We start from the raw sequence: 25015 nt of genomic DNA on the forward strand, positions 1-25015 counted from the left end.
TTCTGATCTAAGGAGAGGTGCACATTTAGTTTGGAGTAATGAATGTATTTTCTAGTAATATCTTTTTAGGTATTTACTGTTAACATTATTTTCTGTTTAGATTACTATTTGGAGAAAAACAAATGAATAGTGAAAATGTGACTGATTTATGCAGTTAAATGCAGCTTAAATACATTTGCAGAAAATGTCTCGCATTTTCATATATATGACGAGCTAATGTAAATATGTATATGGACTAGTGACTCCACCTAGCTTTATCTAATTAGCAATTGAGTTTGTCGACCTGCAAGTTTAATTTCTAAATGTGAGCTTTTAACACTGAAGTAGAATTGGCACAGTATTAAATTAAAGAAAAAAAAATCTGTGAATTCTGTTAAACACAGCAATTTTTCTGTGGGAAGGAAGAAACAATCTTTTTTTAAAAGAATAAATACTGCATTTGCTATTTTAGTATTCTGGCATTTTGTAGTGCTAAGGAATAGGTCAAAATAGATCATGCATGCTATAATTGCACATAGCTTGCAGAATAACATTGGAAACATGTAATTGGGCAGTGGGAACATGTTCAGAATGCAGTGTGTTAGCTGTGATTCACTTCTCACTTCTGGATCTTGGCATGAGATCTTGATATGACAAATGCAGTTTATGGCTCTATGTTAACTCAATTTCTTAGGCTAAACATGCTTGTTTGTAGGTTTTCCTGGGATGTTTTTAATGTATTCACCCTAAGAGCAATTTTTTAGCTGTGGAAGGTTTGGTGACAATAAAAAAGGAGAAAGGGAATTCTGTGTTTGGATAGTGCAGGGATTTCCTTGGGAACCACCACTCTAGAGACAGTTTACCCACAAATACACGTATGGCATAGTTTAGGGCCCAGCATAATGAGGTTATTTGAAGTTGACCAAAGCAGAAGGATCTGTGTTGTCTTTTAAAAATTGAGAGTCAGGAATTGGTAACACAGGGAGGCCTGTAGAGACGTGTCTTTTTCTTGTCCATTTGTGAACTCTTACTAATGTTTACTTCTATATCTCAAATTATTGCATTTTTTTGAAAATATACCAGCGAAGTGTAACTTGCTTCTTCACAAGAGGAAAATAATTTTCTTTAGGCTGAAGTATTTTTTGTTTGCTGTAATTTTGTTTTCAGCCATTTTTTTTATTTGAATCCTTCACTGTGTCATTCTCACTTACTTCTGCTTTTCTATTTCCATTCATCATTTGTCCATTTCTGTGGATTGTCTGCAGCAGTAAAAGATGCTGCTTTTGTTTTTCTGAGATGTTTTGTGCTAAGTGCACTTACAATCTGACAAGAACAGTGTAATAAAATTCATAATGCTTCAGATGTTTATGCTCTACTTTTGAAGTTCAAGTATGATAACACTGATGAACAGTTCTCATTTGGATGGAGGAATAAATGATGGATATGTAAGAAGGGAAGGGATTTCATGAGGTCAGCCCCTACTCGAGGCAGAAGTAAATACACTGCAGTCGTGTCTGGCAGACATTTGTCTGATCTTTTCTTAAAAACTCAGAAGAGGGGAATACCACACCTCTTCACTGATCTATTTATAGCTAGTACATGACTATTACTATCGTTTGGAGGCTTTTCTTAACATTTAACTTAAGTCTCTGCCTTGGTGCTAGTTAAGCCAGTTAATACTCATCCAACTTTTATTACTCATCCGGGATAATGAGTTCAGTGCTCATTTCACCGTTTGCATACATGAAGACTGTTCCTCTGTCTCTTTTTATTTCAGACTTCTCTTTACTAAACTGTGCAAACAGGATTTTTGTTGTTCACTCTGACTGGACTCTGTGTGATTTGTCTGTATCTTTTTCCAAGTTCTCCAGACAAAGTCTTTGAGCAACCGAGTAATTGACTTAATCTGTAAGTTGCAGGAGAAGTAACGTGACAGCCTTGTTAAAATGTCATTCTAGGGTGTGTGCATACAGGTATGGTTGGGTTATGTTTTTGTTTTGTTGTTGGGGTTTTTTCCTTGCCAACAACATCGGGTTCTTGGCTCTTGCATTTGCTAACACAGGTGCTCCTATTAACATTTGTTAAATCAGGCATCTCTTTCTTCACATATACGAATTGGAGTTATCTTTCGAAAGAATACAGCCTGACACTCCATTGAATTCAGTCTTCATTTCACGTTAATTTTCTTCTATTAAGCTTTTCTAGACTTAGTAGAATCACTTTTCAGTAAGTTGTTCTACAGGAGAATGTGCAGTCGCAGCTCTTCCATATCTGTTTTCTAGCACATACAATCCCTGTGGCTTTTGAACGTAAGCCTGCTCTACAACAGGGAACCTGATTGAGAACAAGTTCTCCTAGGGTTAGATATGGCTTCTATTGGCAAAAATGTGTCTTTATTGTTCTGTGTTATACATGTGCTGCCTTTGAAGTGAATCGCATTGCTGCGGTAACTTCTGTCAGTGTAACTGTACCTGAACAAACCTTTTGCTGTTTTGAGATGTCATATGGTCCAGTGACATAGTAGAAGAAATTTTTATCCTCTAGGCATGCTTTACTGGAAGAATTGCAGAGTCAGCTACGGAACAGATGTGTTCAACATGTTCCCTGGTTTTACTCCATTTTGTCTGACTTATGTAAATGATTTTATCCATAATTTTTGAGGCTAGATCACAGATGGGACAAATTTTGTGATTCTTTCATCAGCACTTTCTTCACAAAAAAAAATGAAGCAGACTCCAGTAATGATTATTAAAGGAGACTTCTTTTGGTTTCTTGCAGGAAGAAGTATTAAAACAGTCAGTGTTGCTTATCTCTTACCTGTCCTCAAAATTATTTTAAAATAATTTATATAAGAGTTCTGTTAATGCCAACAGTTTGAATGCCATGTTACGAAAATGATAACAATGGGAGCCATAGTCTCACCTTTGAACAAAAATTTGAAAATTGGAAAACATCTTGATCAAGTTGTTGATTGACTTTATTAAAAAAAGAGAATAGAGAACTAAGACATTGCCACAAGTAGTAATTAAACTTCTAAAGAAGATATGACATTCTGTAGAAGAGTGTGAGAATTGTCACTCTAAATATTTTTATTAATGGAACTGCTAAAAACTGATTGGTAAAGGTCAACCTGTATCTAATTGTTGTTTTGTCACACTATGTGTGTTGTTAGCAGTACCACAATTACTATAACTCCGGCATGAACCTTTTTTATTTTTTTTAATAAAAATCAATTTGAGTAGCAACTCCCTATGTTTCGTTTTGTTTTGTTTTCTTCCCCCATATTGTCCTGATGATAACTGATTTGGTATCAAGTAGTAGTCAGGAAAGCATTTCTTGCACTGCTGGTACCAGTAAGCACAGTAACGTCAGGCAGGGATGAGGTTGGATCATGTAATCAGTGATTTCTTAAGCTGCCGCAGCTACTTCCTTTTACAGAATATCTGTTATGCCTCTGTGTCTGTGCTGTTGGCAGTATTGTGAATACTGAGTGAGACTTGAAAATGAAAATATCAATGTTATTGGTGAAGTACCTGGCAAGTTTTAGTTAAAATCTTAATCCATAGTGAAATCGAACAAAAGATAATCCTGTATTCTTCCCTCAGTGGTGAGCATGAATGAATGCTTATGGCAGACTGAGAACAGCGTACGCACATGTAATATTTAACTTGAATAGTCTTTCAATCCCAAACTATTTCCAGTAAAGGTTGGTTCTAAATCTGATGTGGTTTTTGTATAGTTAGTAACCTTTGGATTTTTATCCTCAGACTTGACCAGTCTTTTTTTTTTTTGCATGTAGCTAAATGCCTGGCATCCAAATATCCTTTGGTAAGAAATTCTATAGGTATACTATTTGTTCTTTTAAAATCTACCTTTTTTTTTTTTTTTTAACTTGTACTGGTTTCCTTTGGTACCGCATTTCAATTGGAGGAGACTGGACAATCCATCTCTGTCCAACATAACAATATATCTCTCTGTTCCTCATACAATTCTGTAGCCCTTTACCGCTTTCTCCCTCCACCCAAATCTTATTGAAACCAGGGTCCTAACTTGCCTATTTGTTTTCCCCTGGATGTCTTCAACAGATACCTTTAATAGATGCCCTCTTGCTTTGCTATATCCTCTTCTAGAGCTGAAGGGTTCAAGATGTGAAAACAGTGATCTGTTTCAGATTGGGTTTTTGTGGTTTCTTTTTTCATAATTCCTAACATTGGCTTAATTTCTGGGTACTGGCACTATTCAGTGCGAAGTCCATTGGTTTCTCTTGTGCAAAGTTAGAACCTGCTGCTCTCCTTCCTCCCCTCCACCCAAGTAGCATCACTTTCATTTATCTGTGCTGTCTGATAAAGACCTCTGCCTCTACTGTAGTCAGCCCTTTCCCTGCTCTCACAAATAGGCACTGGAGTGTTAGAAAACTTTTTACCTTGCTCCTCTTTCCTGGATAATTTAGAATATATCGAACAACACAGACTCTTGTGGAGCCCCACTGGTATCCTCCTTCCTTGTGAAAACAACAACTATGTCTGTCCTATGTTTTATATATTTTAATCAATTTATTCATGCAAGGGTGAGTCTTTTTATGCTGTGACTGCAAGAAATCCTTTGGTGAGACTTCTCTAGCACCAGAAATCCAAGTAGACCATGATAATGATTGAGATCAGTTCTTTATACACAGGTTTAGAGTGCACCAAAATTTGAAAGTCAGGATCTCTTCTTGCAACAGGTTTATTTACTCTTCCCTGTTCTGTTGTAAATATCCATATGTCCATTATTTGTGGTTTATTTGTTACAGGTTGCACTTAACTGTGTGTAGTTTCCTGGAATCCCTGTCTTATGCATGACTATCTTTTAAAGGATCTTTTTACAACATCCAGATATGTGCAGTGGCCAAGAGGGATGGTTCCAGCATGAGTTCTTGCTCATTTCTTTATGTCAGTGTTGGTACTGTAGAAGTGTGAGATCAATTAGATAAGCTGATGGTTAATTAACACATAAAATAAATATTTTTCATTTGGATCATCTACTTGCTCTGGATCTCCAGCTTGCCACTGGGATTCAGCTGGAAAGCAGCAGTTACTGTGGACAAGCAGGAGTACTCCCTCGACAGAAATGCAACCTTAGCAGTGGGACTGTTGTCTTAAAGGTGGTGATTAGGTGTGGGCACAGACATAGTAATCCTTCCTCTTGAACTTTTGAGTCTGTAGTTAGTTTACCTTAATAGCTGTATTTATGAGGGTTCTTACATTTTTATCACTTAAGGGAAAAGTATAATTATAAAACATCCCAGATGTCATTGTATCGGTTTGGTACCCACTGTGCTATGGGAGATGCACGAAAGAAGCATTAGGACAATACCTTGTTTTTGCATCTTTGCATTTTGTTTTGGAGTATGTTGACAAAACTATGTTTCTATTGTTATATTTTTGTTTAGATGTTATGAGGAATTGGGTTGAATAATGGGTTTTTTTCAGATTCATGAAAGTACAAAGGGACAAAGAGTTTGTGTATTTGATAGCTTAGCAATATCTTCATATGTTTGCCTATATGAGTCATCCAGTTTAAAAAACAGTGCCTACTGTATATGGATAAAAACATTAAAGTTTGTGCATTTAGACCAGTTCAGTGAGACCTGCTGGCTACAGAAATGCTGCACAGTCATGTTATGTGTGTGGTAAAAGAATATTTGGATTTTCCATAGTACATGTTATCCACAGATGCACACAAGGTTTTTTTCAGTTTTCATTAATGTATATTGGATACACACTTGTCTGTCTTCTTGGTGGTTTTATTAAGCTCTCTGTGGCGTTCCAAGCACGAGTGGTCCAAGTCTACCCATAACTGGGGATCCCTGGTTAAATTCATTGCTATTTGTTGTTGTCATTATTGAGTGTATAATCTTGGAGATTGATTCAGTAGTGTATTTTTCTATGCTGTTTTGGAAATCTGTATGGCTCATGAATGTCTTATCCTGCTTAAATATTCCGTGTTAGTGTGTTATGAGATTGTCCTGCATTTTATGCTCTTATTATTGAGGTTAGAAATAATGGAAGAACTGTCTAACTGAATGTACAAAGTTAATTTGAGTTATGATGGGGAGAGTAAGTGGGATACTGAACTATGAAGATGGGAGTGTGAGCCAGGAAAGGCATTTTAGGCAGAAGTTAAAGGTTGCGGTGAGTTAATGGCGTAGGAAAACATGACAGCAGGGTAGAAGAAGATGATAAAAATCATAGTTATATTACTGTACTCTGGATTTCCTTATTATATTGCTGCCTTGTGTAGTGTACAGGAAGAACTGTGCTTTGAGGAACAACTGTGCTTTGAGGAATGAGTAAGATAGTTTGTAGCAATGACTGTTTACTGAGGAGGATTCCTCCTTGATTTGTTGCAAAATTTGGAAGATGTGTAGTAAATGAGACTGAGATGTCTTCACGGTGAAGACACAAATATGGCCTTGGAGATTTAGATTCTGTTTTTGCTGGTGTCAAGCAAAATGCCAGGTGGATCATGTTAATCAGAAAGACTCATATGGGTCCTTATGTTAGTTTCTTTTGGTACTTGATTTGGAATGATGGTGGTGTGATTTGCAGCAATAGATAAAAAAAATGCTGTAGATATGGAGATTGGGTTTATTTCTCTGGCTTATTTCTGAAAATGGTCATATTTCAGTCCATCACAGTCACAAAACTGGAAGGTTAATTGAAAAGGATAGAACTAGTTACTGGAGTTTTAAGGAGGTGCTTTCTTATGTATATCCTCAGAAGCAATATCTGACTGATGATTTGTGTGTAATCACTCTTGTATATTAATTGAAATGCTTCAGTTGTTTGCAATACTCAGTTTCTGCTGGAAGCCTGCGTTTTTTCTGATGTACTTTGTTTTGGTTTGTATATATAAGAAGTGGTTTGTGATAGGTTTAGTAACCATTTTTAGTGAATGGTTACTCTTAAAATTCATTTATTTGTCAGTGGATGTAGCCTGGTCTTCTTAGAGTAGTGAAGGTTGCAGGAATTGCCAATACCCATAGTGCTGGTAAGAATAAGTTTACATACCATATACAATTAGTTATTTGACTGAACTTGAGTGGTGTCACAAGGAAGAGAGCTATACTGTGTTCTTTTAAGGTATGTACTGCATGTCTGTTGAACAAAAAAAACCCAAAACCAACCAACCAACCAAAAAAGAACCAAAACGGTTGTCTTCCTGTAGGATCTTGGATAGGGGACATGCAGTTACATATGTAGTGGGGAATGGTTTTCATTGTAACACCTTTAACCCTTTGTCACAAATATATTAGACTTTCTGGTAGTAAGTTTGGAGTAAAACTAATATTGATGCCGCTCATGACAACCTCAGCAGAAGAGCTTTCAATGGCAGCAACAGGTGCTGAGCTGAGAGTGCAACTGAGATATTTTAGAAGGAGAAACAGATGATCTAAATCTGATTATGATACTCACTGTAGTGCATGTTTCCCGGGATGCTGTGATTCTGAAAATTTCCTGCTCCTGTTTTGTTTGAGACACCTTTTATGCAGCTACTCAGTTCACATAAGATAGTAAATTAGGAAAAAGTTATGAACATCATGGAAGTGTTTTATTGTGTGAGTTTCTGGGCACTATGGTGTTACCTTAATATCTTGAGTTAGCCTTAGATGTTTTTGTGATGTGAATAGCCCTAAGTGGTTTGTTTAGCATATAGCTTAGTTAATGGTAAGGAATATGTTCTTAGTGTTGCGATGCTCTGAGACTTTCCACCACAGTGGTGGTGATAAATTTCCAAGACGCCCAAGTGCTCTGGAGGCAGTGATGCAGTTATTTCTAGTCCAGTGAACTGTGTCTATTACTTTTTAACTTACCTTTGTGAGAAAATCTGGTCTTGGATAAGAGTAGAGGAGTATGAGCAGTCAATTTGCAGCCAGTATGTTCTGTTGCAAAATTGGCAGCACTAAAGTATTTTCCAAGGTGCTGTTGTGGTACCTGTCTCCAAGTTTCAGCTGTTGTGACCCTTCCTCAGTTTAAAATTCATGTTTGTTTCATAATAATGGTGGTTTATTCCCTTGGAATCATGAACAGATCTTGAGAAAGCATCATGACTTTCAAGACAGATTTGCTTGATGTATCAGCAGTCATTCTTCAGTTAGATTGAGAAATGAGCTGTCGAGTGCTTTGGCTGCTGCCAAGGCAATGACAGATACAGGAAATGGAGAAGTTCTGTAAAACTTGAATTAGATGAAGAAAGAGAGATCTTGTTGAGGAAAATAGATGCTTTTCTGTTTGAAACCAATTACAGTCTTATCTTTTTTTGTGTACTTGAAGTGGAGTAGGCTTATGAAGGGTTAGGTAATAGAGGCTCTTGATACTTCTTGGAAAGAAGAGGTTCATTCAAAGCAGGAAACTTGCATTTAAGTGCCTTGAAACTCTCTAAATATGCTTATCTCTCCCTATCAACTGTAAAGGAAGTGTAGAGAGATTAGCTTTCCTAGACTATGGTTACTCTTTGTGAATATTGCTGTAAGTGCTAAGATATTTATCTCAAAAGCGTAATTTTGCTATAAACTCATCTTGAATTGCTACTTTGCATTTTTATGAGAACAGTCCTTAAAAACTGTGTCCTCACATGCTCAAACCTTCCAGCACATTTTAAGTTTTTCAAATCAAGATCATTGTTCATCAAGCTGATAAATATTATATGAATGTGTCAAATTACAGTTTCTAGAACAACAGTAACTAAAGATATAATCTGAGTAGGATGAAGTTTTACTGTTGTCACTGGGCATGTTGGATCCTTCAGTTCATTATGAAGTCTGTCTCTCAAGGTAATTTGAGAGAGAGCTGCATTTATGATGCTAGAACTGACCACACTGTTTTTCAAGGTCTTATCCTTCCTGGAACTGGAAGGAAACTATCCATAGAAGTTGTATTTTATGCAAGTCTCGTTTATTGTTTTAGGGTTGGTTTTTTGTTTGTTTTTATTTTGGGTTTTGTTGCTGTTAGTTTTGTTTTGGTTTGTGGTTTGGGTTTTTGTTTGTTTATTAAATTGATCTCTGGAAGGATTGCAGTTAGTAACCATTCTTTTCAGAAAACAAACAAATACCAAATCGTGTCTGTAACTGTACAGATGAGGCAAGTCTGCATGGTCGTATGGGCTCAGTGAGACATAAATTCACTTTTTTTGCTTGCCAGGAAGATTTCAAATGTCTTCAATTTAAGAAATCTCAAGTGTGCAGATTGTAGAGACACCTGATACATCTGACACTGATCAGCCATCCCACAATTGCCGTGTGCAGCCTTCCCAGTGCTCTGCACTGAGCAGTGTCCCAGTAGGTTGTGTACAGAAGCAAGATGGCTTCTGCATACACTACATTTTTATACACACAAGGATTCCATCATACCTCTTTAATGTTGTAATGCACTTATGTTAGATAATTACACATTGTGATTTAATAATTCTTCTGAATTGTTTCTTGCCAAACTGTCCAGTCTTTTAGCTGCAACTTTTTTCCAGTTTCCTAAATGATTGTCTTTGTGTCAAAATGCATTCAATGCAAAACCATTACTGAATAAATGTCATAAACTACAATATTTAGAGTTACATAAAATACAGCTTCTAACTATGGGCAGTACCCTCCTGGTTGCAGGGAGCATAAAAGTTCAAAAAGCAGTTCTGTTAATTTTAGCACCATAAATGCAGTTAATATATTTTTTTATGTGTTTAATGTTATTTTTAATTAATAATAAATGAAGGGAAACCACAATAAATTATTATGTGTGTTTCAAATATTTAATGGTGTTTAAATACATTTTGCTGGACTGTTTTCACATGATTCAGGTCATTTACTTAGGCCATAACTTATCTGTCCTGTTGTGCCTGTCTGATGATTGTTGGTCTCCAGGGGGCTGCACTGGGAGTCGTGTTCTCTGGTATTTTTTTTAAGCAGGAATATGTATCTCAAAGTATTTCATTTTAATCCGTCAACTGATAATTTCCTGTTAGTCAATTGAGGTTTGAAAGCAAAGAACTAAAATGTCATGTGATATTTAGCCAAATATGTTGGAAAAACCTAAGTAGGATGATTGCTGTAGTTAGTTCTGTTAACTAATCTGTAATCATTTCAAGAAGACGTGTTTTGCTTGGCAATGATAATAAACCTTGAAATCATGGGATTTACTGTGTTTTTTGCATTTAATACTGTGGTAGAAACCAAGCTAAGTGTTGCAATATTTTACTTTCAATTGATGTGAAGATAAACAATTGGCAGTTCTTGGACCCTTTCCTTTATCCTTCTCAGTTACTTATATAATATTTACAATCCACCAGAATCATCTTCTTTTCCAAATATTTAGAAATATTTGCAAGAATGATCTAGAAAACTGAACCACTGAGTTTGTGAAGAGTGTTAGTTGGACTTTTATAAGTCCCTGGATTGTGAATTTTAAATGTTTGATCTGAAGCATATTACATTCTGCATTGTATCTTTTTTTTCTTGTGGGTGGTGAAATTTCTATTCCAGTTACGCTGCTGTGGTTTGGACACAACCACTTGATTTTTTTTTCCAAAACTGGAACAAAAAATGGATGCTGGCTATTTCTTCCTGGTTTTTTTATCACCACTTGCTATTTTCAGTCTAAACTCAGTAAAAAAACAGGTATCTGAAGAGTTTTTTATCCCTTAATATATTTTCATTAGTAATTAAAAAATAAGTGTTAACTTTGAATGAGTTGGTTGCTATTATTTTATGAAGGCCATCATGCTCATAGAGGTTGCTGGCTCATGTTACTGTGTTTAAGGTTGTTTGGCCTCTGTACAACAGGTTAAAATAGCTTAGGGTGCTGAATGAACTGGTTTCATTATAAGAGAGTGAGAAAATTCAGGGTGAAATTTGGAAGTATATCAACTAAGCTACATGCAATCAGAACAAGGCTTAAAATATTTTTAAAAATAAGTCCAAGTACTTTTCTAGGAAATAAGCCAGAATTGTTCTTCCGGTAAAAAAGTATTTGATGTGTTTATGTTGCTTATTTTGTCAAACAGTCATTCTGGTGGTAGAAGGGTTTAGTTCAGTGGTTCAGGATGGAATTGTTGAATGATGGCAACTACGGAAAATCACACAGTGAGGTGCTCCTGTAGCAAGGTGGGGGTTGGCCTCTTCTCCCAGGAAACCAGAAATGGCACAAGAGGAAATGGCCACCGACTGTGCTCCCAGGAGGTTCAGATTGGACATCAGAAAGAATTTATTCACTGAGACGGTTGTCAGGCACTGGAACTAAGCTGCCCAGGGAAGTGGAGGAGTCATCATCCCTAGAAGTGTTCAAGAAGCGTCTGGATGTGGCACTTAGTACTCTGGGTTCATTGATGTGGTGATGTTTGGTCAAAGGTTGGACTCAATCTTGGAGGTCTTTTCCAACATAATGATTCTATGAAGTAAAAATAAAGGGGAATACAATTTCTGTCTGATGTTACCTGAGTCCAGGACAGGTAACTAATCCTGAATTACTGCCCTGGTTGTAAGAGACGCTGCTTTAGGTTGTGTGTCTTCCTTACTCTGGGCTGTCAACCGACAGAGCTTGGTTGGTTCTGCTGGTTTTACCAGTCTCTCCTAGCACAGCACAAGTGAGTGGGCCTTCTCAGTGTGTCCTATCCAGTGCAATGCATCTCCAAATTGGGATAAATTGAAGGAGGAAGAAAGTGCTTCAGAGTAGAAGGGGTTACGTGACAGAGAAAGAGCTAAGGAGGAGAATATTACTGCTCTGTGGCTCATGCCCTTGCTGACGTGCTAGTGATAGAGAAGATTCCTCCCTGCTGGCTAAGAAACATTCATTCGTTCATTCATCTATTCATTCATTCATTCATTCCCCTGCAGTGTCTTTTAATTTTAAAAGATCCCACTGTACTGTGACAGGAATAATATTTTTTACTGGGTGAATTAAAAAATAAACTTCTATTTCTAATGTTCCAGATTAGACCCAGTGAGTCTTATTTTTCATTTTGTTTTCCAAATGTTACCTTAATTTATCAATTATCATTGTTGTTGGCTTTTGATTTGGGTTGGTTTATTCTTTTTCTCCTTTTCCTACTTTTCCTGTGGATACCTTTTCCTATATATTATTACAATATGCTAAAGACCCAAGTTTTTCTAAAGCTGATCTCACATCTGATGTGTCACTCTTCGACTTTTTCTTGTTACTGCTCTTTGCTTCTGTTTTCTCAGTCCTTCATGATTTTATGATATTGCTGCTGCTTTCGTAGTCTTTGAAAAAACCAACTTTTTGTCCAGTGTTCATTTGTGTGTATTTCCATATAAAATCCTCTTCTTTTTCTTCATTTCTATGGAGTTACCTTTTTTTAGGTATCTGCTATGTCTTGTAACAATGCCGACTTCTATGCTTGTCACACTATGTAGTGCCATTATTGCCATTTATGCCAGCAGTTGCTTTGACCTATGAAAAAGACTACAAAAGTTCAGATTTAGGTGTTTCTGTTTGTCTTGTTAACAGACACTGTTTTGTTTTGTTTTTAAATAAAACCTGTGGCAAGCGGTGCTGCACATTATTTTGGTTAAAGGTTAAGTAGGTGTATTTGAGTAGGTGATCACTTCAGCCTTGCTTACTGTGATTTATTTGAGATTGGTTGTGTGAGACCAAGCATTTGATTCTTTAGGAATAACATTTTTAGAGTAAAACCATTTTGTCTGGCTCATTCTTCTGGCTATGAAATAAATTTTTATGGTCTTACTTTGTATTCTGATTGTCCATTCTACAGTCTGAAAAATTACCTGTGAATGCTCACTCTTGATTTTTACTTTGCTCTTTGCATCATCTGTTTTTTATAGAGAAGTGTGTGTCTGAATAGCAATGCTCACAGACTTTGATTTCTTCTTGTTTTGGTTTAACTTGCTTAGCTTGTATCTAATATAGTAGAAGTCTGATTTAATCTTTACCTGTGATGGAAATAATTACAATGCATCTTTCTTATTGAGTTTGCACAGTATCATTTTGCTTTGGTGTAAGAACTGGAAGCCATGTATTCTTGCACTCATTTATTTTAGAGAAAATTTATCGTAGGAAATTGATATCTTTGAAATTCTTGCCCCATTGTTAAAACAGGTTTGGACTCCAAAGGTGCAATGCACCTTTATATGTAGATAAAGTATTACTGTATAAAGTCTGAAATTCATACAAAATCAGGCTAAGCTAGATTGCTGGCTTCACTGTTTCTTTTGTTCTTGATTTGTAACATGAGCAGCATTAAAGCTGCCTTATGCTCTTAAGTGGTTTCATACTGCCTGTAGTGTTCTCAGATGATTAGTTTATGGCACTTGTTGTAGCCATAGCTAATTTTACTCTTTAAAAATTGTACTTCTCTTGTGAAGTTGAATGCTGCAGGAGCCATTTCATTTCAGCACACCATGTATCTTTATATTTCACAGAACTACAACACCTTTTCTATCTCACTCAATAAATATTCACTCTATATTGCACCTGCTTGGTTACTTCCTCTACTATGTGAGGTTAAAGCCTTTTTTTCCTAGCCTACAAGCTTTTGAATGTGACCAAGTCAGTCATGAGAGACGATGTAATATCTGTGGCAGTGCTTGTACACTTTTATCTGTCAGTACCCGAGAGGGCACCGTGTTGTGTTTATTACAGCAGCGGGTAGGGGCAATTAGCACGGGGTGTTTGAACAGCTCCATTATCGGTCGCATGACTTGCTTGCCTTCAGGCTTTGTTTCATTTGCATTGAGAAAGCTAAAAGCAGTTTCCAAGAATCACCTGGATATTTTCTTTCTTCGCTGGCTTTCTCAGATTCTGAAAGACTTCCAGGCTCTGGAAGGTGGCTGGTGGGAAGTGAATCATGAATATGAATCAGCGTCTCTCCACCCTTATTTCCAAAATGCTGTTGCTAGGATATTCTTCTTTGATGATGTGATAAGAGTAGCAAACACCTTTTTGAAATTCACTCTCTGTTATCCTTTCTTTAATTACATTCAAATTCAGGCTGCTTGTGTCTCTCTGCAAGACCTTGACATAATCTTATTCACCTTTGCATCTGCTCTTTGTGTTTTGCAGCCTTTGCTTCTCCTGAGTCTTTCTCTGAGTTCCAGTTTTTTGTTTCACTTCCTTTTTTGCCCTGCATTGTAATTTACTCTTGTGTGTGTGCACTATGCTGTCTCTACTGTGCAACTATGGAATTAGGGTATGCTTTTTTCCCTTTCTGCGGAATGTATATACTTCTGTTTGAAAAAATGGTGGGTTTTGTCAGCTTGTTTTTGCTCACTCTCCACAACCACTCTGTTGTTACAGCCCATTGTGAAAATGAGCAGTTAAAAACAGAAGTGTTTTCTCAATTCACAAGGTGAATTCATAAATTTGGATCTGAGTACTGTTTTTAATTGAAATTTTATTGTTGTTACTTGTTTTTGAAGTAACACTAAATGCTAACAGAAAGGCTGTTAAGCTGTTTAGTTGGTGATTAATGATATTTTATATTTGAACAGAAAGAATTTTGGTTAAAAGCGATGATAAAGTAAGACATATACAAGTTACTCAGAGAAATTTAATTTTCCTAAGTTTTTTTTTTTTTTTCTTTTAAGGAATAAGAAGGAAGTGGAAGAGAAAATAAATGAATGTTCACTTATTAGCTTATGTTCTTTTATGAGAGATGACACATAAATAATAAAGGATGAATTCTTGTAGCTGGAGCAACTTGGAGAAGATATTTTTAAAATGTTTCTTCTTCAGCCCCATATGAGCCCTGTAGCTCAAATATCTCAAGATTCTAAGTTGTTTTGATTTTTTTTCAGCTAGGTTTAGAAAGAACATCTGGAGTGGTTTTGTTTGGAGATGTAACTTGGTGTGGTTTTCTTCAGGTGTGGCAGAAGATTTAAAATGCCTCACAGAACCATTGTATTTCTTTGAAGTGTTTTCAAGGAAGTATTACAGAAGTATTTCATCCAAAGTCATGAAACATATTTTTATGTTTAATGTATTAAGACATAATTAAAACAGGCATAAGAAAATTACGTTAGCTCTCATTTAAAGACAGTTGAATCAAATACTGAATTAAAAAGATGTTTTATGAACATCTTTAATGAGTAATTCTTTGGGAGATCCCCCAAGACAACTGCTGATACAAAAAACAGCATCGAAAATAATTTCATGTATGTTCTGTTTGCTTTTTTGACTCTTAGGAATGCAAAGGGTGCAAAGAATCAGGCAAAAATATTAGTTGTGATATTTAAGGCTATAAAGGTAATCCCAGTTCACTAAGTAAACCAGTTCTGCCATCTTATGTGAGTGCAAGGTCCAAAGATGCTTTCCTTATTTTGAGTGATATTGGGCACTATCATTCAGCAAATAATTGAAAATTCAGCCCGTTTTTCTCTCTGAAGATTAGTACAAATCTGCTGCTTTTGTGTCTTCGTGTGTTTCCTTTTCTATGAGGGTACAACAGAAGCTTTTTCCTTTTTAGTTTTAGTTTTTACTTTGGGGTTTGCATTTGTTTGGTTAGTTGGTTGATGCATTTTTTTTTTTTAAACAGAATTTTTGTGTCTTCTGCTGTCGTGGCATCAAGGGGCCAGAGACCATGTAGTAGTAAAAGCAGAGGCTGTGGGCCACCCAGGCCAGGTTTAGTTCTCATACTCTTACAGACTTTTTACAAGGCATTAGATGGGAGTTTCTTTTCCACAATTCAGTTACTGTTTTGAGGCTGTCCATAGACTTGGGAGTTTGTAACTCTGAATGCACATTCATCATATTTTCAGATTTATTTTAGTTTGAATGTGCTCTTTTGTGTGCTCTCTCAACCAAACTGATTTCTGATTACATAGTGGGACCTCTGGGTCTTCATTAAAAGCCTGAGCTATTACAGAGCTTAAAACAGACAGTAGTAGGTGACTCACCTGATATGTAGGTAAAAGGCACTATTTAGGAGAGACCTTCATATGACTCTCAAGTCCAATGTAGGAGACAATGCCAGAATCTTAGATGCTGAACTGAAGATGCTCAGAAGTCTTTTGAACAACTATAATTAATTTGTTGTTAGATAGAAAATTGGCAGAATATTCAAGCAAGGAAACCTGACTGACTGGTGCTTAAAGAGCTCCTCCCCTCTCTTCTCAGCCATGTGCTCCCACAGGCTGCCCTGTGCTGGTCTCAGGGGTCGTTTGACACTCATAAGGAACTAAACCAAAGGAAAGCAAATTTTGATTAAAGAAGGGGAAAAAAAGGAGTCATATTCTATTAGTGTAGCTCCTTGAATGAACTAGCAGGGAAATAATTTGGTTTTATCAGAGTAAGGTAAATATTTTTTCTCTTGAGTCACAAGGAAGGATGGTCCACTGCAGTCAACAAAGGGGAGGAGGGACATGGGCCTTCCCTACTTAGTTACAGTGAGTGCTTAAGAAATTAGAATTTTCTTCTCTTGCATTAAGAAAATCAGAATTTTTCCTGTGGTAGCCTGTACTGCAGCAAATCTCATTGTTTGTTTGGGGATATGTCTTTCCGTTTTTGCTGTTAACCTCCATAATGACATCTCATAGAAAGATTATTTTAATTGGTCCTTCATTATTGGTTTTTTTTTTTCAGTTGGCCAATTCTGAAGATATTCTGACAGGTTTTTTTCATAAAAGTGCTCCTCCTTATGTTTCTGCTTTTCTGGATAACATACATTGTATACTAAAAGTTAATACTTGCTGTCTTCCAGAACCATTTACTTTCAGCAATGTTAGGATATCTATGTTATGATCTTGAATTATGGTGAAAAATAACACAAAGTTTTCTAGTTTATATAATCAGTAGGTATTGATGACTCTTGATTTGTGCTGTGAGTCTGATATGTATTTATAAATTATGGACCTTTTATATCTGTAGTTCTGAACATGGAACTTTACACACCAGATACAATGTGGAACTGTAGAAAAAGAATCAGTTTTTAATAGTCTGGAGTAGTGGGTATCCCACGTAGTAGAGTGTTATAGTTAATTAAACTACTAATCATCATTTAAGGATATAGGTAGAGTCTAAAATCAGCTTAAGTCTAGAAGAATATTTAGTTCAGGCTTTTGTGTCTTCGTAAAGTATGTACATTGCTCAGAGGCTGGTGAGGCTTTGGGGACAGTATCTGTTTTCTCAACACATTGTATATGTGCCTTATGCAATCATATTTGCTATGTAGAATATTAGAAAATCTGCCCATAAACAATGAAGAGTTGGCTGTTTTACATGGCTTTGAAAACTTCAGTAATTGTGGGGTTTTTCGTTTTGCTTTTTAGGGAATAAAACAATGCTAATGAAGCAACCCTTTCCTTGAAGTTTGAGTTTTCAGACTTGTTGCTGTAATGGGTAAGTTTTACATGTAACATACATAAAAATTTAGTTGAGATACTCTTCATTTCTATTGAGCACTAAAACCATTAATTTACTACAATTCCTAGGAAATGTGTGCTTTGGCTGTTTAACGCAGTGGAGCACCTGTATAAAAGGCGGTGTTCAGGAGCTTTGCAGTATTCAAAATATTTCTCTTTTTTTTTTTCCCTTGTAATATAGTACTTTTTCCCTCATTATGTGGTAACTTAAAGATTTAAATATAGGAAATTGAGATTGATGGTAATAGAGTACTGAACAGTGTTTACTGTGCTCTAAATGGTAATGACTGTTGGAAAAAACCAAACCACAAAGTCTATTTTAAAGAATTTTATGTTGTTGCCTTGTATCATTGCAATGCAAAGCCAGGACTGTGTAGATGGTCTGTTTTTCTAAATATGTGGCACATTTGTATTACTTTAGATTTTAGATTTTCAAGCTGTGCGTGCTTTTTAATGAGTTGACCACGTTGTTATTGTAATCATTTATCGGTGCTCCCTCTCAAAAAAATCCCAGCAAACCAACCAACCACAACACACATATTTTCATATTGCCTTTGTTCATCTTTTATTGTTATACTAATGTTCCTGACCTTATGCTCAATAATCAAGTTGCCTAATCTGGGAATACAGCACTCTTCAGATTTCTGATCTTCTGCAACATTTTGTGTGAGAGGAGTGACTGTTGAGTCAGGATGGATATTCAGTAAACTTTAAACACTTTACCACAGTTCTTTGGTTTCATGAAATATGCAACACAGTGACCACTGGGAATGAAACCTCCAATCAACTGCTAAAACATCAATTTATTTTTTACCATTGCTGAGCACTAGAATAGACTATAACACAATAAAATAGTGTAACTTCTTTAATTTTGGCAGATCTTGGAGTGTGTTTTAGTGTGAGAAAAGAATAACTGAGCTACAAGAACGCCTTCAGTTATACCATTAAATATTCCTAGTAAAACTTCCTTTTATAGATTTGCATATCTTAGTAGAGTTATGAATAATGACAGCATGAGTGATGATCAAAGGTACTCATTTTCAGACCAGCTTTCTGATCTGTTAGGAATCTATTAAATTAGAACACTTAAATCCCACAATTTCCTTGTATAATAGATATATTTGGTTGTATTTTAATAAAATGTGAAGGAATTCTCATGGTTGCTGAACACTTGGAATGCTTACTTGCTGATTTTAATGTGGAGCTTTTCTCAGGTCCTTGTTTGAGAAATACGGTTCTTTGTAAATCACAGCATTTAGCAGTGAATTCTTCAACAAATATTGAATTGTTCGCAATGTTCCTTCATTGTGAAGGAGCATGAAGGTCCACAATCAACACCTTTGTAGATAAATTTTGTCATCCAGTGTTCCAGATGCATGCTGAGTGCAGGTACTATTGCTCGGGCAAGGAATTAATACAAAACATTAGAAATAAATTTCTCTTAGTGATGGATGTACAGGCTTTTGAGCTCCTAAGTGTTTTCCTATCTAAAGGAGCATCCAATTTCTAGAGCAAATCTTGCCTATCATGGCCTCAGGCCATCACAGCTGCGGCAGATCTTCAGGATTTAGGGTTTTTTGTGAAATTGAAACCTAAGTTATGTAGCACTCCTGCCCCTGACTTGTCCCCTGGGTTCAGTGCTTCTTTTTCTCCTTATAAATTCTTCCTTTAAGCCCTAAGATCCTCTGTATTTTCAGTCCTGGAAAAGTTCTGTGGTGTTTTATTTTTGGTTTATGTGTTGTGTTTTTTTATTGTTGGTTTTTGTTTTAATTTTTCTTTTAATTACTTCATGGGCTATCAGCAGATGCTGAAGCAGTTGAGGTGTTCCTCTGGGAGTTTGTGTATGCTTCCAATGGGCATGATCATACCTGTTCAGGACAGAGGGAAAATGGTTCAAAAGTGCTTGTGTTTTTTTCTTATTTTCTGAGAGAGACGGGAAATGTAATTTCTAGTAAATGTCTCAGCCATGGATATTATTTGAAACAAAGTAGATAAGGCTTTTCCACCTACACCCCCTTTCTTTTATTAGTACAGGCTGCAGTTGTGTAGAGCTGAAGTCTCTGTTATGACTTCAGTTTTTTAAACTTGCTATTTGAGTGTGGTTACTGATTAAGCTGTTTATTTCCTTAAGCACTGTTAATGATAAATAAAATAAAAACATTTGCAACGCAGCAGCAGTTTTTTTTAGTTTGGCAATTATGTATTGGAGTGTAATGAGAACTTTTGGATTTTAGAATAATGCCTGCCTAATTGTGAAATGAGATAGTAATGCCCTTCAAATGTAACAGTCTTTTATACTCGTCTGGTCTTTTTCCCTGAGCAGATGAGCAGCAAGCTTTGAATTCAATCATGCAGGATTTGGCTGTGCTTCATAAGGCCAGTCGTCCTGTATTGCCCCAGCAAGAAACAGGAAAACCAAAGTCATCTTCACCTAAAAAACAGGTAATTTTTAATATCCTCACTAACCTACTGAACATGGAATGTCCTGCTGTGACTTCTGTAATTATTTTTCTTGCCAGACCAGTGAGCATACCAGAATGAGCTGTTAGTCTCCCACATGTGCTGCCATTTTCTTTGTTTATGTTCTTGTATTAGCAGCAAAATGAAATGGGGGCATTTGAGAGCAGATCATAGTATCTGCCTAAATAACTCTTGTACTGATAAATTGAAGATCATAGAGGTATTTTGACATTGCATGCAGAGTGTTTTTATAGTTGTTGTTATTATTATATTGGTACTATGCTATTTTAAAATATCAAGAAAGAATTTTATATGTTTAGTAGATTGTCCAGTTGTCACCTGTACCATACCAAAGAATGTCAGTACAGCAGCAGGAACATGCTTAAGCTGTTTTACTGCATCTTTGGCCTCGGTTTCTTGCTTGTTCATGTGCTGGAAATGTGAGTTCTTTTCAGCTGTATTTGTTTTCTCTAGATACTAAACAGAAATGGAGTAAGTAGTAAATACTTAGTTGATAGGTTTGAACTGCTATACTGAGAGATTAGGAGAGGACAAAGACTTTTGCCCTAATTGAATTAACTGTATGTTTATTTGATTGGATCCTTAATTTACAGTTCAATATTTAATGAAATTTCAGTTCATGCTTATTTTAACCTTTTAATATATATTCCTATATATTTGGCTTTTAAACTGTCAAAATCCAATGGCTGCATCTTTTTCATTGTGTGCTTTAAAAGTTGTACGAGTTCAGTGTATATCACAGTGCTGCTTTGCTGGTGTCATATAACTCATGTCTGAGCTGTGACTTTAGACATTGTGGTAAAATACATTTATGATCCAAAATGATTTGAGCATAATACATGTTTAGAAAGTTAGAAAAAATGTTTATCCTTCTCTTTCAGTTTATGAATTTTGAAGGTAATAATTTGATAATCAGTTGTTTTGGAAGAATGCAATGTTGTTACTTGGATAATGCATTCTTGGTTTTCCTGCAATAGGTGCTAATACAATTTGATTCTTAAAATTATTATTTTGCAAAAAGCAAATTTTATTTCTACTGCAAATATATACAGATATGGTTATTGGGAAATTTATTGCATGACTTTTGGCATAATTACATGTGTGGGTTTCTATGGTAATGCTTATGAAACAAGATATGTTTCTTAAGCCTGGAATGCTCAGCTGCAAAGTGTATGTAAAAACCTCTTTTTGGTAGCTATATCTACCTGCCTGTCCAGGATATTGAACTTTTTGGTAACCAGTTCCACACTGAATTTGAAGTCATAATAAATCTGTTATAATATTAAAATAAGTTGATAGAAAATAATGTGTTTACTTACAGAAGCATTCATTGTACTTCAGAATAAGTTTTTGTATTTTTTACACACTTTAAGCCTCTTCGGGTACTTCAGCAGAGGTAGCTTGTTTAGATACTTGTTGTACTGGAAAGGACAGAAAATAATTATGGAATTTAGTTCTGGTGTAGGATTATTGAATAGGAGTTCATAGCTTTCATTAAAGGAGATGTTAAAGAACTAATAGTGGTTCCTTTATGTCTTTTCGTACAGAATGATGTTAGAGTCAAATTTGAACATCGAGGTGAAAAAAGGTAAGGAAACAACCTTGTCTCTTAATTATTTATAGAGTTTTGTTGTGCTTCTATCATGAAGTTTCAAAGTGTTTCAGATCTCTAAGTGTATTTGGTTTGAGCTTTAATTTTTATGTGAAGATAATTTAAAGAGAATTAACTGTTTGAAATGTGGGCTCTAAGTATACATAAATGTGGAAGTATCATACTGTACCTATGTCCTATGGAGCATCCTTCATTTGGTTACCCTTCAGATACGTGTTTGTAGCCTTGATCAATTACTTAGATCATTAGAATAGTTTGAATAGACCAGAAAAAAATTTTTTTGCTTCATTGTGCATGCAATAAATGCATGATAATTTATTGTTACTGTAACACCCAGAGAAAGAGATCTAGATCTTAAATCTCAGTATTGGATTGTACTTTGAAGGTACCAGTCTGAGAACTGTAAGTGGAAAATTTATTACATTCAGGTTATTTTCATTTAATCGGTTAAAATTTATGTTCATGTTTTTTATGAGAGGTGGCTGATGCACCTGCCTAAAGTATACAAGAATCTGTGTATATCACTGCTCTAATGCCTGCTTAAAAGCCTTTACAGAATTCAGTGCACAAGTCCATGCAGAACTGGTTGTGGACAACTCATTTTGCCTGCCTATCTCTTTCTGAAAGCATAAAGTTTCATTCTGCCTGCAGAGAAATGGTTATAGAATAAGATCTTTGAAAATACTTAAGGAAAAGGGAAATAATATCCTGGTCATGCTGTTTGTCAGTAGAAATTGTAAATTTCTTAATTGCTTCAGAATGAAACCTATACTACTTCTGGGCAGCCCTTGGTGTGACGTGCAGTAGAGTGTGTCCATGCTGATTACAGTGTGTGCCCTCTCTGTAAATGGAGCAGTAAAGTAGCAGTAAGTTCCCTCAGTATTAACATTCCTCAGCTTCTTTCTGTCACTTCTCTGAACATCACACATTAAAGTGCATCAGTAATGGTTGAGTGCTGTAAGTAATTTGGAGGAAATAAGTCTTTTTGAAAGCTTTGAAAATTGAGGACTCTTCTACCTAACTATTTCTTGTGAAATAAGGGGAAGCATGAATTTAAAACAGAGAGATGTTTACTTGCTGCCAGTCTGCATGGACAGTGCATTTTGCAGTTTATCATAATTCACTTTCACAGTGGACTGAGTTAATCAATTCAATATGAATTGATTAACAAGCATAACATAAGTGTGTGGAAAGATACTTTTCCCAAGCTTTTATGCTGATGGGCCTAGCTCTGTTCTGCACCATCCCAAGTGACTTGAGCCTACTTGCCCAGAGGTTCTGAGCAACCCTGGCTCATTGCTCAGCATGAGTTATAATACTTTTGTTGCCTGAATATGTAGCTCTAAAGATGAAGTAGTGAAATTATGCAGGAAAAATAAGCTATGCAATGGCTTTCTCACTGGCTTTGAAAAAGAGAAGTGAAAACCAGAAGTGATTTCAAACTTGCTTTCAGTGGTGAATGTGGCACTTTGTTCCAAGGAGCTGGCAGTGTGATGGGTAGAGTTGTAAGCTTGTTGCACAAATTGTTAACTACAGTGAGAGTTAGTGTTAGTTGCTTTTGTTTGTTTTGGGTGGTTTTTTAAGTTTGGTTTTTTTTTTTTTAATAATTTTTAATTGGAAGTGGCCTGGCTTCTAGCCTCATTTCAGTGAGACAAGTTGTCCCCTAACCAGTGTAGTAGTAACTGAATCACTGAAGTAAGGAACAGTTACCCTTTGCTAACTTTTCTACTTTACAGAATTTGAGTGCTCTTTCTGTTTTGAATGTGAATTGGAAGTACCTCAATAGCCTAATCATTTTTAAATGCTTTTTTTGTTTAATGCTGTTGTATTTCAAAAAATACAGTAGTTTTCTGTAGTAAAAGGGCAGTTTGGGCTAACTGGTTTGATGAGACATTGAGTTAAAACAAAATCTGAATTGTTGATCTACAACTGCACCATTCTTACAGGAGCACAGTTGAAGCACAGTTAGTGATGGACTGGGCAGTTTGAGAGTGTAGTTCATTATGGTAAAGATGGTGACATTAAGTTACCTTCCTCAGGTAAGATAGTCTTTCAGATTTCCAAAAAAGGGAATAATTCCTTTCTGATGCTTATGCTTGTCAGCCTGTGGTACTGCACTGTCTTAGTTTTCTGGAATAGAAAATTTTAGAAGTTTCTAAGAATTTGCCTCTGAAATGGAGGCTTGCAGAGAATTAAGCAAGCCATATGGAAGCAAGTACAGTAGTCACAATGAAATCTAATTCTGTGCCTGATTAGCCCTTTTAACTTTCTCACTGCTTTTCTTTCTTTTTTTTAAAGTCTCAAAATATGAAGGACAGTGAATAAAGCATAGACTCTTATGATCTTTTTAGTCATAAATTTACTTCTAAGATAGTTCTTAAGTAATGAGTTACCAGATTTTCATAGGTAATGGACAAAAATTCTTTAAAACTTAAATTGTTTTTCAGGATCCTGCAATTACCAAGGCCTGTTAAACTTGAAGATCTTGCAGCTAAAGCTAAAGTTGCTTTTGGACAGACTATGGATTTACATTACAGCAATAATGAGGTAATATTCTGTGTCCTCTGAATTCTTACCTTGGACATTGATTGTTTTAAGGCTGAAATTTGCTCTCCTAAGTAGTGGGAACCACTCCTGTGACAAAACTCACTCCTGTGACAAACCCCCAGGTTTCTAGTGTGTGTTTTCTCAAATATGTAAGTCTTGTCCAAATTAGGATAGACAGGAAATATGTGAAATGTTTCATGAGTATCCTAATGAATTATGTCTCAGACTTGGTTAGGAATGGGTAAATTGTCCTTCTGATCTGCCACAGTCCTGTTACATGACTTTGGGAAAGTCTTTACCTCTTTGAGCTTTGTTGTGTTTGTAAATTTGAAGTAACATTTATCCTTTCTTGTAAACTCCTTTCTTTAAGGATTAATCTTGTTAGGTAATTACTAGAATGCTGCATTTATTTACTGTTTAGATTGGAGAAATAGGCTTAACTGTTACTCCTCTTAAAGTGGCTGGTTCCCAAAGATTTCTTGGAAACAGTGCCAGCACTGTCAAGCCACTTATGCTTGATCAGTATTACTTCCAGCTTTCCTTTAGAAGCAGAGATGGAATTACAACAAATAAACTTACAGATGCAGGATCCGTTCTTATGAATTACTTCTGGGTTTTGCCATGAGTCAGCAAAGTTCATAAAGGAATATTCCTGTGGTTATGCACAACATAATTGCTGTATCTAATCTGCATCTTTGCAGAAGAAAATGGCAGTAATTGCTGTTTGTTGGTAACATTACCAGGCACTTCTGCGAAACTGATCCTCAAAATGAAGAATTCCAACAGAAGGCTTTTGGAGATTAGGAAGGTCAGAAGCAATGGCCCTTCATAATGCTTTAGCCTCAGCTCCTTCCACTGATAGATTCTTAGGCATTTGAGTAGGTTTTCTTCTTGTCAACTTCTGCACTAGTTGACGAATCATCCCATCACCTTTCAGAAATGGGATGGTAATAACGTATCATTAACATTAAAACTGCAACTTAACAAATGTACAAACTCTTCATTTTATCAAGACCTTCTTCATCAATCCCATT

General features: G+C 35.9%; 1 protein-coding gene across 3 annotated transcripts in view; it reads left to right on the plus strand.

Moving 5' to 3' along the window:
• Positions 1-25015, plus strand: part of MAP3K2 (mitogen-activated protein kinase kinase kinase 2) — a 52552-nt gene that overhangs the window by 2331 nt on the left and 25206 nt on the right. For 2 of the 3 annotated variants that reach the window (XM_050339428.1, XM_050339425.1), the window contains exons 2-5: positions 17249-17318; positions 19665-19783; positions 21370-21410; positions 23882-23981. In XM_050339428.1, the coding sequence (XP_050195385.1) occupies positions 17315-17318; positions 19665-19783; positions 21370-21410; positions 23882-23981 (264 nt within the window). In that variant the 5' untranslated portion in view covers positions 17249-17314. Of the gene's footprint in view, positions 1-15023; positions 17319-19664; positions 19784-21369; positions 21411-23881; positions 23982-25015 lie in introns of those variants that run through there. The other variant, XM_050339427.1, reaches the window with a different exon arrangement.

The sequence above is a fragment of the Myiozetetes cayanensis genome, unplaced genomic scaffold (genome assembly GCF_022539395.1).
Source record: "Myiozetetes cayanensis isolate MyiCay16 unplaced genomic scaffold, myiCay2020 scf9, whole genome shotgun sequence".
In the NCBI taxonomy this organism is placed as follows: domain Eukaryota; kingdom Metazoa; phylum Chordata; class Aves; order Passeriformes; family Tyrannidae; genus Myiozetetes; species Myiozetetes cayanensis.